The 13,855-nt window shown below is 36.9% G+C and overlaps 1 protein-coding gene across 8 annotated transcripts in view; it reads left to right on the forward strand.

Moving 5' to 3' along the window:
* The window catches only part of GRIA4 (glutamate ionotropic receptor AMPA type subunit 4), a 219,285-nt gene that overhangs the window by 169,235 nt on the left and 36,195 nt on the right, over nt 1–13,855 (forward strand). For all 8 annotated transcript variants that reach the window (XR_007201606.1, XM_048294677.1, XM_048294671.1 and 5 more), the window contains exons 11-13: nt 176–546; nt 1,915–2,113; nt 7,177–7,424. Coding sequence is in view for 7 of the 8 variants with exons in the window: in XM_048294677.1 (XP_048150634.1) it covers nt 176–546; nt 1,915–2,113; nt 7,177–7,424 (818 nt within the window). In the remaining variant the exon portion in view is untranslated. The remainder of the gene's footprint in view (nt 1–175; nt 547–1,914; nt 2,114–7,176; nt 7,425–13,855) is intronic.

Consider the following 13,855-nt stretch of genomic DNA (forward strand, 5'->3'; position numbering starts at 1 on the left):
AAAGCATATTGAGTAAATGCAGAGTGTGATAGAAAGAAACAGAAAAATGCTACAAAGAGCATTTAAGCCGCAGTGTCCTGCTGTTAATAACAAACCTTTGGAATTAGCTGCTTAGCCAAGTGTGTAAGCCAACATCAATTAATCTATACATCTATATTTCTTTTTTTCTTTATAGAAAGCAGAGATTGCTGTTGCGCCTCTGACCATCACTTTGGTACGAGAAGAGGTCATTGATTTTTCTAAACCTTTTATGAGTTTGGGGATATCCATTATGATCAAAAAGCCCCAGAAATCTAAACCGGGAGTGTTTTCCTTCTTGGACCCTTTGGCGTATGAGATCTGGATGTGCATAGTCTTTGCCTACATTGGTGTCAGTGTGGTCCTGTTCCTAGTTAGCAGGTTTAGTCCATATGAGTGGCACACAGAAGAACCAGAGGATGGGAAAGAAGGACCCAGTGACCAGCCTCCCAATGAATTTGGCATATTCAACAGCCTCTGGTTTTCCCTGGGTGCCTTTATGCAACAAGGATGTGATATTTCCCCAAGGTTTGTGTCAAATCTTTTTACATTTGCATTTTATCTTCCACACTGAAGCATAAAATCTTCCTTCGTTAATTTTCCTGGTAATGTTTTGAAGTTCATTCTTCAGGAAGCCTTTTTTTTTTTTTAATTTTTAATAGCCATGATAAGAGCAACAGATAATCTGCTTTGAATTTCAGTCATTATTATTATTTTACTGATGTCAATGTGCATAAACCACAAACAGCTCTCAGAAACAGCAGGTGCACACAGGGGAAATTCCACTGGGTTGACTTCAGAAGAACTGTGTTGTTGCTAGATTAGTTACCATTGTGTTGCAACCATGAAATGCACACAGTTGAGCTGAATGTCTGCCTTGCATCAAGGAATGTCCCACTTCTCTTTCAAGTTCTACAGTGCTGCTTCGCAAATATTGCTGTCTGTGAGAGACAATATTTGACTTTCTGTTTCTGAGAAGCCACGCTGCATTGCTCAGGTGTGCCTTACAGAGCATATGCCTCAGATCTAGTAGATGATTAGTCCTATAATACATGATTAATCTATAATATATGATTATCTAGTACATGATTAGTCTAACACATGCAGTCCTGAATTTCTCAATGTTTTAAGATGTTCTGGAACTTTAGTGGGCACTAACTAAAGCTTTTTAATTAAACCTTATGACCCAATCCTTCAAATTTAAAGGCTTCATTTTAGCCATTTGCAGTGAAATGTTGAGTGTTCAGCATTGGCCTAATCCTTCTATTATTGAAGGTAGCAATAAAACTGGTAGTGATTAAGAGTGGATGTACATTACTCCTCAAAAACCTTCTCGTCAAATCACAGTTACTGAAAAGGAAAACATAAATTTTAACTTAACAGAAATGTCTCTTTTACTACAAAATTCTTGCTTCTTAAATAAGAAAAATGTGAATGTTCAAATGATTGTAGTACCTTGTGGAATTTTTGAGAAGTTTGGGTGACAGGAACATTGTAATCCTAGAGCCAACATAATCCATGGACAAATTTTTTTTTAAGAGGAAACAGAAAAAGCTACTGATTTGCAGCTACCATGCTTTACTTTTGTCTCCAAAAAGAGATTACCTATCCAGTATTTTTGACAATTTTTTCCTATTTTTAGGCATGTCCTGAAATAATAGGAACACTGAGATTACTGTTCGAGAGCAGTGATACTCATTAGTACAGTGGACTGTACTGTAGATATTAAGATTCAAGAGTAGAAACCTTTATTAATATTTCAAATGCAAATGATCATCCTCCCACTGATTGTTACTTAATAACAAATGTTCAGCAATAATGGTGCCTTCACTCTATCTCTCTCTTTCTCTGTGGCTCAAGAGACAGGAAAATGTGCATTATCTTATTCATGTTTAGATCCCTCTCAGGTCGCATTGTCGGAGGTGTCTGGTGGTTCTTCACGCTCATCATTATTTCATCCTACACTGCTAACCTCGCTGCTTTCTTGACTGTTGAGCGAATGGTCTCACCCATAGAGAGTGCAGAAGACCTCGCCAAACAAACTGAAATTGCTTACGGGACGCTGGACTCAGGGTCAACCAAAGAGTTCTTCAGAGTAAGTTGGCGCATCCATTAGAGCAGCTATGCCTACCAACTGCTCTCATAAGACGCTTGGAAATGTGAAATAATGTGACTTTGCAGTTATATGCAGTATAGTTTGTACCTCCTGCAATACTTCAGCTACATTTTTACCCCCACAAGACCATTTGTTGGAGATTTCAGTTTTTTTGATCTGTGGAAAGCTTATTGATCCTGTCACCCTGGGCAAAAGAGATGCCCAGGAGGATACTGAAGCCAGTGATAATTAAAGCAGCATTGCACTATTGATTCATCTGAAGCTGCAGTACTGAAGTGATGTGCAGCATTGAAAGCCTGTGATGGTAACATGGAGTCTTGCAGGTTTTGTTGCTGCTTATGGATTTGGCTGTGTGTATTTTGCTTTAGGGCCTTGGGCAGGAAATGCATTTTTTAATTTGCTGACTTTCAGATGGATAATGAAAAGAAAATTTAACTCGAGGGGATGTGGTTGGAGCATTAGGAAATAGCCTAAGTAGCCATTCATATGCCTTTGCTGTCTCTATTGATTACTTCATTTTCATTTGCTTTCCTGCGTTAGTGTGGTTGGTATGTAATCCTCATCATTTGCCAGCTGGAAAGCACGGAGCTCGGATATCACAAGGAGTACATAATAAACAGTCCTTCCTGCTTTATTTCATGTGTTCAGCAGATGAACGTTAAGCTCAGCTGACTGAAGTGAGTTTAGTGTTTGAACACAGAAATGCTGTGAGCCAGTAACACTTCCTTGAAAATTACACAGCTAGGGTCATAATTTATGTGAAATGTGGAGATTAAGGAGTTTTTGGAATTTCAGGAAGATGGAATGGAAATTTCTTCTTATTGTCTACTTGAAAGGAGAGAGATCTGTGTTAGGTACTCACACACACCTTCACTGTTTTCAGTTTGGCCCCATTGAACTCAGTAAACCATTAACAAAATTTTCAATGCAATTTGGAAACTACAGACAATATCCATTTAAAGGCAGTGTCTCAAGTGAAATAACCTTTTTATTGCAACAGATATCCCCATAGAAGAGCTTGAAAATCTGTTCTATTAGCTGCAAAAACAGTATTTATAAGATACAAATTTCACTTAAGAAACACACAGTGATTGGACCTTCACATCCAGAAACTGATAAAGGAGTTCAGTTTAACCCAGTTTTCCAGATTTCTTCTGTAGACACTGGAGAAAGAAAAGCAGCCCTGTGCATGCTGTGTGGGACATGTGTGTTATGTAGAAATAAATCACACATTAAAGTATCTGCTTCTTTACTTGAACTCTAGAGGGATCCAGCTGAAATGGCTAGGGTGCTTGGTGCCTCATTTTTAATGGATACAGTTCACTGACAAGTTTCTAATGGCACCTGTCTTACTCTATAGTCAGGGTGTTGGTATACACAATATATATACATACACTACAGATGCTCTCTGGGAGCTTTATTTTTTATCCCAAGTGGTAGAAACTCATCTTGTGGTTCCTAGAAGCCCTGTTTTTATTCCAGATGTCTACAAAAATGTTGGTATCAAAATGTAGAAGGCCCACCTAAGAATTGAAATATGTTGGTACTGATACAGCCAGATGTCCTGTTTTTTAATGAGTATAGTTCATCCTATTGATTATTTATATTCACCTAGGGTTCACCCCTAAACACTTCTTTAGTTCTTTTTGTGTAAAGTTAGGTATTTAATTCTTGAAACTCCAGTCTCAGTACATCATAAGTTGAGGTGGTAACCGCAATATATGGGTACCAATTGTTCATTCTGCTAGAATAAAGCTGCGATAATACTTAAAAACATGATGCTGATGGCCAGTCAGATTTATGTAGTGTTGTATTTATTAACGTTGCATTTTCAGGAGTATCTAGTGCTTGCAAATTTTTTAGGTGATATGCAAAAATTAATTCCCAAAGAAACAATAGAGAACGTAGGACTGGAATTGTTTTCTTAAGAGTTTCAAAACACTTGTACAAGCCATTGTATTGAAGTAATGAGATAAGATATTTTGATGTAGAAACAATTTTGGTCACAAAAATTTCATGGCTCTTTTAAATCATCCTATAAACACAGAAACTTTTTCAATATTTTATGCCAGTTCTCATTTTAAAGAGAAGACACTATAATGAAGTAAAAATGTCTATGCAACAGCCCTTCCTTCACTTCAATCTTGAAGGGTTAAGAGAAAAAAGAAGAAAAATCAATGTTGCTCTTTTTATTTCTTCTTTTCTTTCAAAATACAGAGGGAAACATTAAAGTAACTACAAATACAAAATATTATTGCATATACAAAATTTGAAGCTTAATCAAGATTTGAATGGTGTTGATCACTTTTTTTAAAAATGGTGCCGTTGAGGCCCTGCTTTCAAATTATTTCTAATCTCTGTCACAGTATAGTGATTTTTAATGGTACTCTGTTCTACTTCTGAAAATATTTTTCACAAAACAGGGAGAAAGATAAAAATATTGGCAGATAATATTGACACAAAAGCTCTTTTCATAATACATAAATTAACACCTAGCCTGAAACAATAGTACAAGACTTGTGTGCCAAGTCTAACATTTTGTGTGTTTGGAAGCAATTCACTTTTTGGTATTAGAATCATGTGTTTGCTGTCAGTGGTGATTATCTGGCTGAAGATGAGCCTTCAGGACATTTGCTCATCACAGTGTCATTTCTGATCAAAATGTCAGAAACTCTGAACACCTCTTCAGCCTGTTTTAAATCTGGATTGAAAGCAGAAAAGAGAAAATAATTTTAAAGCCAACATAAAGAAAAAGAGGAACTTTGATACTGTTAGCTGTTAGGTTCTCTTATTTTCTGGTTTAGATGCAGTGAGGGTTGTATTTTCCAAGCAGCTTGCTTAAGAGGGAAAGTAGTTAGTTTTAGCAGTTCTACTCAGAAAAGCCCAACATGAAAATTATCCCAGCTTGGCTGACTGCAGGGAAAGCTGCAATGTTTCCTCATATGATAATAAAAAATATCTATTGGTTCACTCTTCAGTTTTCACTCTGAGTTGACATGTAGAAATTGAATGTTAACAAATGAAAGTTTGGTAGAAGAAAATGTTCTTTCAGAGCATATACCTTGTTAGACTTTCCATATTTTTTATATTTTGATAGGCAAAGGAAACTAGATTCTATTAAAAAAATATTTAAATGCAACCTTTTTCAATTGATTTAGGGCAGTGTTTCCTCTTACTAATCAAGCTGGTTTATGTGCTGCATAGTTTTAAATGAAAGTGACCTATTACATGGTTGCTTTATAAAGAATTAGATGTAATGGACGTTAAGATGTGAGAAATGTTTGGAAGCGAAGGCAGACAAAGGCAAGAAAATATTATCGAAATTATGGCTGATTCATTACTACTCTCTTCCATTTTTCCTTTTTGTAAATTTAAATCCATGAAATTACATCAGTATTAAGCAAAAAGAATGCCTTGGTGGCTTAGAGTATGCTCTGCTCCCAGCCACTATTATGTAAATGTGAAGTAGCTGTGACTACAGTGGAAAGAAAGGGTGACAAGTCAGGATGTGATTATGGACATACACAGCTGATGTTGGTTTGAATGTTATTATATTTGACAGAAAGATAAAGTTATGCATACAGACAAACTAAAAAAGGAAAGCATAATTTATGATGTTCTGCTATATGGTATTTTTTTTGAACATTTTTGTTTAAATGCCACTTATTTTCAAGATAGACTTAGGTCCCGAACAAGTTATTTTCTAAGTAATAATACAATCATTCAGTCATTGGTAAAAAGAAGTGCTTCAGGGAAATTACTCCCACCTATAAAAAGGCTCAGTTCCAAGTTCTTAAAACCATTTTCAGTTTATATAATACTTAGATTATAGGATTTGGTATTTGTTTAAATAATCTAAGGCCCTTTGTTTTGGGGCTTTATAATAATGAATATTTTCCTGGAGTACTCAGCACAGTGTAGGAACAGGCTCATAGACCAAATCTTGCTTAGCTAGAAACTCCTCATGACTCAAATAAAAGCTGACTTGAGCATTAGGTTAAAAAGTCCTTTTTGCAGCATACATAGGGGAAGACAAGTGCCATCTGTTATTATAAAAACACTGTGTAGTGTTCAGCTGACACACTGCTGGTTCGCATGTATGTATTCCTATTGCTGGAGGAAGCAAAGGAGTTGTTGAGTGAAGCTAATGAGCATGGGAAACTTCTCAGCCTGACAGCATTTCCTTCCCTTTTTTTAGTGAAAAATTTAATTTGTTTTTATTTTTTATGAAGAAGTTTTATTTTTGGTTAAGTATTTACCTGTAGTTACTCCATGCATTCCCAGACAGGCAAATTTCCAACTAATGCACTCTAAACCATGAATTCTTGTGCATTCTTTGAGAAAGTACATTTCTTAGTTATTGGCAGGATCAGAGTCTTTAAAATAAATCCACTGATACTGCAGTTCTAAAATCATACCTAATTCATTAAGAAAGATGCTTTAAGGCATTTTACTTCCTTTAATAGCATATTTGGTCCATCTTGTTGTTTCCATCTTTTATTGTGAACCATGTCTTCAAATATTGTATAGCTTTTCTGAATATGAATCAGAAATGAATTCTGGACTCTGAATTATGAAAGCAGAAATCTTACTTAAGCTATTGTGGTTTTGATGGTGTAAGAAGTGGGTGTTAGAGAAATGCTTTAAGATTCAGCGGAGTATTTATGGGGAGATTACTTTACTGTTTCTCTTAAGAGTACGAGCTTATTGTGGACATCTATTTCATATATCATTCCCTAAAACACACTTTACCATACATTGACTGTGTGAACTTCGTTTATCTAACAGTAAATTCAGCTTTGCAGAGTTTTTTTCTTTGACTGCTAGAGGGTAGCCGAACTTAAAAATATTATCTGCTATTATAGTATTGATACTTTTATTTCTTGTCTCTTTTAAAAGAATGGAATTCAAATAAAACCCTTCTCCAAGATTTTCCCAACCGCAAATGTCTGAAAAATTAAGTATGATTGATTTTATTTGCGCAGTGCCATTCTGAAAGTTGCAACATTCTTTTGTTTTAACTTGGTTTTGATTTTCTCCAGAGATCAAAAATAGCAGTGTATGAAAAGATGTGGACCTACATGAAATCAGCTGAGCCATCAGTGTTCACTAGGACTACTGCAGAGGGAGTAGCTCGTGTCCGCAAATCCAAGGGCAAGTTTGCCTTCCTGCTGGAGTCCACCATGAATGAATACATTGAGCAACGAAAGCCATGCGACACCATGAAAGTGGGAGGAAATCTGGATTCGAAAGGCTATGGCGTAGCCACACCGAAGGGTTCTCCATTAAGGTGGGTGGAATAGTATAACAATATAAAATGTGTTGTTATAGTATTCCACCTTCCCTGATGTCCCTGATATAGCTCTTTTTGTTTTGTGTGTGGACATGGTATGTTATTTTTATTTTCTTCCATTTCATTCTTTTTGATCAACAAAGGTAACCATTTCTAATTGCAATATGGATTTAGCAGCTATAGTTGGCATATGTTTCACGGCCATATAAAAACCAAACTGGTTGAACACTAGCTACTTGAATTCAGCCTCAATAGAATTAACACCAGTTATTCTATTTCATCAGCTTTTTTCACCAAATTCAACCCTTTATAGGAGTATTATGCTTACATTTTCTGCATCAGTATCTGCATCGATAATATGCCTACATTTTATGTTTTGTTTATTGATCTTGACTGCTAATTTCTGAGTAAGAAGCTGCTTGTAACATCTTTTTTCAAATGTCATCACTTGGAGGCAATTAGTCCTTCATTAAAGCAACTTCATTAAAGTGCTTTTTTATTAAAGCACCTTCTTATTTAGAAAAAATAAGTTTGTGTTTCTAGCATTATGCATTTCAGTACTGCCTTCAAACTCACCGGTATTTTCTTTATCATGGTATCGAATGCATTCAGTAAAGTAGGAGAGTTTTTGATTCACAGGCAGAACATCATTTGCATTTCATTTAAACTGTCAGGGGACACAAGTCAAGGTACTAGCTTTGTATTAAAATTGGCGGTATTTACCATTCTGTTTCTTTAATATTTAAGGCAACAAAACTTGCATTTTCCAGTGGTAGGTTTGCCAGTTTTCTTCAAAGCAAAAGAGCAACTAGCAGTTGAAGGGAGTATGGCCTATGGAGTCTGACAGTGATAGGGTGCACATGGGTGGGGGAAAGGGAATACTACGTTGAGTGCTCAGCACCCTATTTCTCATGATAACAGATTACACATTTGAGCTGATGATAACGGATTACAAAGGGGAGGAAGTAGGTGTAAGGGAAGAGTTTCAAGTGCAGATGGAGCCATATTTCTGTGGAGGAAATAACTAAGGAGCTATTTGTCTACAACTGACGGCAGAGGAGACATCATTACCAGTATGCAGATAACTAGACTCACTCATAACTCATCAGTTTAATCTGCACACAATACCACAAACATCAGTAGCTGTAACTGCATTATAGGGATGGTAAAAGGAGTATCATTAGAACCATTTCCATCCACAGCAAAAGAAGATTTGTATGTGCAGGGGAAAATCAGACCAGTTATTTCAGTGATTGAATATGAATTTTTGGTCCTTAACATTCAGGACCTCTCAGATTTAAAAACTGCCACCTTCACTGCTGAATAAAGTAGTAAGAGAACTTAAGGAGGTGAGAGAGGGAAAGTGACACTAAAAATATTAATTATATAGAAAAACATGTCCAGAACCCATAGAATAGTTAAAGGTAGAAGGCAGTGATAGTAAGAGAGGATGATCTATTATCTGGATATATTTTCAAAACACTTGTTTTTTATTTTACACTTCTGATAGATTGATATCTCCTTCTCAGTGTTTCAGACAACCTAAGAGTGGTAGGCAGCTGCAGTTTAGGGTAATAAGGAAATGTCCATTGCTGACAGTCATGCTTTACTGTGTCAAAGCTAGGGCAAACATTTTAGGAGTACTTTGGCTGCTGTCATATATGTCCTAGCAGTGGGCTCTTTGCTTTAATTGTGCTTTGTGGTGTTCTTTAGTCCCTTTCCCTTTTTTCTGCAGAGTATTCAATACCAACAAGAGACAGCCTGTTATAATGAGCACTAATAGCCTGTGGAAGCTGGTTTGTGTCAAATTTGGGCTTGTTTCAGGTTTATTCAGTTGGCTAGACAAAAATACCTAGGAGTAATGGGGATGAGACGTAAAGCAGTTAGAAGAGGGTCTAGTAAGACTAATAAGAGCAGAGAGGAAGAAAATTACCATGATTTTAAGGATCCAGTGGGAAATCCTGGTTCCATCCCAGGTGAAGACCAATCTCCCAGACATTTCAGTGAGGCCACAGTTTCATCTAACTGGGAGTTGGCAACTATCATTAGGGTTATGTGATCAAAACCATGTTGTTTTTCACATCCTACCTTCAAATGTGTTTCAAAAAGGAGAATAGGAGAGATCCTACCCAACTTGAAAATTGGACCAAATCTTCTTTCAAGCTGTCTCAACTGGCTGTCCATGTCCATGCCTTTCCTGAGCCTTTCTTTCACATGTGCTGCTTGTTCTCCTGCTGCACCCCATTCCCTCTCTAGTCCCAGTGACAAACCACCAGTGCTGCTTACCTACTAAAAACATTAAGCAACACACTTAATGTTCTGGATGAAAATAAAGAACAAGCAATACCTGACATTTGTACCACCTCTTTCATGTATGTCTATAGAGAGTAGCATTTATGGAAGAGGGGAAAAGCTTCCTCCCCCTGTGCTTTTGAACAGAAGAGAGTCAGCTGTAAATTTTAACTGCATGTTTCAGTATTTTCTGAATGTTTTAAATTTTAGAATATGCTGCATTTGCTATTTTGACTGCATCCCACATGGTAGTGTTTCTGTCACTGATCAGATGACTTATGTAACTGCTGTCTGCACAGATAATTGCAAATATTGAACATGCAGTTTGAAATCCATGAAAGGCAGGCTAGCTGAGCTCATTACATAAATTAGTAAAAAGACTTTATTTGCTATGGGAATTGTAAATTCTGTTTTATTTAATAATCATAATTTCCTATCTGAGTAATATGTAGACCACAAATTACTTGATGTAGTTCACAAATAATTGCAAGTAGCATATAAATGTTAAACATTCGAACACTATTCTTGGTCTGGTCAGGACTAGGGAAAAATAACAATTTTTCCAAATAAATTATTCATATTGAATTATTCACTAAACTGTTTGAACACCTATTTCATTAGAAGTATTTTAGTCTTAATCCTCCGCCTACTTACAATGACATAAATCAGGAGTTTTTTCCCTGGAAATGTAGTAACATCTGAATAAAATTGGTGTGAGTGTGTGGAGAACCAGACCATATATTTTCACACATCTAACTGACAGAAAGTGGTTCTTCCTGTAGCATAGGGTTAGGGATGGTTCCCTGCCATCACATCACCGGGCCCATGTTCATCACAGAGCACGTACCCATCACTTGGCTCATGCAGATGAAATCCACCTGTCAGAGAGATCCAGGGACTGGTGTCTCTGTTGCTCATGACTGTACACATGAGCAGGGTAGTGGATTTTAATTTAAAACTCTTCCTTGTTGGGTTCCATGCTACACTCCTGCAGTGTTCAACCAGTACCTATTGGCTAATTGGAATGATTTATTCTCAGTGCTGGTGCAGTATTATGATTAATGCATATCACTGAATGGAGGAGAATGGGAAATGCCTGATGTGTGTTTCTTTTATGCCCGATGGGCAGTACCACGGCACATATCATGTGTGTCTCCTTCCTTCCTTCCTTTTCTGTGATATTCATTTCTATATAATGTTGTGAAAGACTGACGTGTTTGAGAAGGAATGTGGGATTGAGGGCAAAGGCTCTCATCACAACAAAGATTGAGTTTCTCTTGTGGCACTACCCAGCTGTTCTTACTGTTTCCTCCTCCTCCTCCAACGGTAGGTATCCTTCCAAAGCCACTGTGTAGTACTCAGTGTGAATTAATGAGCTTTTTCTTCAAAGGTGGTGCTTTCAAAGGTGGTTAAGAGAGTGCTGCTTGTCTGCTTAACAAGACCTGCCTTTGTAAAAGTGTTGTCATTAGAAGATGTTCTCATGGCCAGACTTCTGGCCATTGTGGATCACCCCTGGGTCATCTGCCTTGCCACTTGCAGTAATCTGTGTTTCCAGAGGGCAACAGCTGGAGATCTTGTACTACTCAAGTCCTGTGCCTTGCATGCCTCTGCTTTTCTGTTTTAGATATGTAGGCATCATAAACAAGTTGGAATAGTGAAGAACATGAAAGAGTTCTCTACTCTAAGAGGTAATGAAAAAGGAATTAAGTGCAATATTTTCTCAAAGGTACACTAAAAGCTTTTTCAGCTTTTAGTACCTTGAAGCTGTTTTATGTAAAGGGGAATAACAGGTTGGGCTGAAAAATGAGGACTTACAATTTTTTCTCTTACTGTTTTAACTAAGGACATTTGGCTGTCCTGTCCTGTAGTCAAAAGTATGCAGCATGGATGAGTGAAACCTGCAAGGTCATGAGTGTCTGGTGAGACATTTTGAGCCCAGGCAGATGGGAGTGGCAGGATTAGATTTAGACAAATAATAGAAAAAACTTTGACTAGATGCATCAATGTATTTTAGAGATTGGTGATAATTGTTCACCAACCTCATGAAATCCAGAGCTCTAATAAGTTCCTGCTATTGGAATTACAGTTAATGTTTATATTTATGAACCTAGGATTCTATATGCCATTATTCAAGTCTCTATTCTTTTTATGTAGTAAAGGATTAACTCCAGTTTGACTTTAGGAAGAATTCTTTTTGTTCTGGGGAAGGCAAAAAGGTCTACCTGGTGATATCTGCTGTTTTTTTGCAGTGTGACATCTGGTGACATGGACTGACTCTTTATGCTTTATCCATTCTTTACTGTGTTCAACATAAGATATGCAGTGTGGGTAGTGCATCAGTGATGCAGCTGTTGCAGATGTAACTTTCCAATCTTTCTAGCAACTTACAGGAAGAGCAAAGTACAATGTAAATGGGGCTATGGATTTTAGTTTCCATCCCATGCAAAGGAAGAGTGCTCTGGAGATTGCTTTGTGCAATTGATTTGTGCTTCCAAACAGTGCCCTGTCAACAGTGTATGGATTCTCCTGTTTTATATAATATAATGTGCAATATCTGAAAGAGATTTACCCTAGGAGTGAGAGATCTGTGGTGGAAGGAACTTTTTTTGAAGAAAAATTAATTTGTGGGAATAAGATAAAGATCTGTTATGAAGGGATTGTTTGTGTGCATGGGTTCTATAATCTAGCATCTTAATCTCAGTGACTTCATCTAGTTCTTTTCCTGAGGTGAATCTCTAAAATTGCTATTCTTTCATTGCTTCACTTCAATGTGGTACTACAGCTGACAATGTTATCATTGCTCTTCACAGATATATCTAGTATGGTTCCTTAGAAATGTAGTGTTGGAAGAAAACTTATTTCAGTAATGCATGCTCATTCATACAAAATTTTGGCAGACCTTACACAGGATGGAATTTTCTTTTTTTTTTTTTTTTTTTTTTTTTTTTTTTTTTGTTAAAGTGATATTTCCTTTTCTTTTTTTCATTGACCTGAAACAAGCTTGGGAAAATAACAATATGATAGTATAGTTTCTTCCAGTGGGACTATTAAACTTTTTATCAAATGTTGTCCTTGATGTTTTCAGAGACCAGAGTATAAGGAGCCTATTGTGGAAGGAATTCCCAGCTCATCATTCACTGCCAAAGCTGTTTATTGTGAACTTAATATATTATTCCAAGATATACCCCAGTTCTCACTTTAGCCTGGATTTGTAGATCAGTGAGCTGGTAATTCACACCAAGATCTGTAGGAAAGCAGAGTCATTACACAATAGTCAACTGCAAGGACAGATAAAAATGTTTCCCACAAAATTTCTTTCATGCTCTGGTTTCTTATGCTTTCTGTAAGATCAAATTTGTGTTTACAGAAGGATAGGTATGATATTCACAGATTGCCTCTGAGTAAGAGAAAAACTAGGAAAAGTGTTTGAGCTGACCACCCAATTTTTTACATTGTCAACATTTATTTAGTACAGAGGATTTCTTCCACTGTTGTTTTTCAATGGTTTTGTACTGCAGAAATCCATGAATCCTTACAAAAACAGACTTTTCCCATCAGGGAAGCTTCCTTGTACAAGTTGTGTTGTATCATAAAGGAAGCATTTCCCTGAACCACTCTTCAGTGTACCCTATATTGTTCAGTTTTCAAAGGTCTTTAGAGATTTTTTATTTTCTTAACCAATATTGTTGATGTAACTATTCTAGCTCGATATTTCTGTGCGTCTGGGCTGCATTCTTCACTCAATGGCATGGTCCTGTTTTTAGAAAGGTACAGAAATAGATACAGGTGGTTGGGTCATCCTGATAACATCTGTGGCCCATGTGCTTCTGAGCATGTTCTGGCACTTCAGAGAGAAGAATGGGTATTTCTTTTGCTGGTTAGCTGCCTTCTGGCTGGCAACACTGGCACGTAAAGGCCTCCCCAGATCATTCTGAAGGCAAGCAACCGTCACAGTGAGGAGAGATGCAGAGGAAGCAGGTTTGATTTTTTTCACATTTCTCTTCTCCTACCAGAATGTCTGGTCTTGCCCTTAATCAGTGTGTTATTCAGAGTCATTTCAGCAAAGCACCATAGGACCTAGAAACTGATGTTGTTTATATATGACATAAAGAAGATATAGAGAGAACTGGTGAATA

This window comes from Corvus hawaiiensis, chromosome 2 (assembly GCF_020740725.1).
Source record: "Corvus hawaiiensis isolate bCorHaw1 chromosome 2, bCorHaw1.pri.cur, whole genome shotgun sequence".
Classification (NCBI taxonomy): Eukaryota; Metazoa; Chordata; class Aves; order Passeriformes; family Corvidae; genus Corvus; species Corvus hawaiiensis.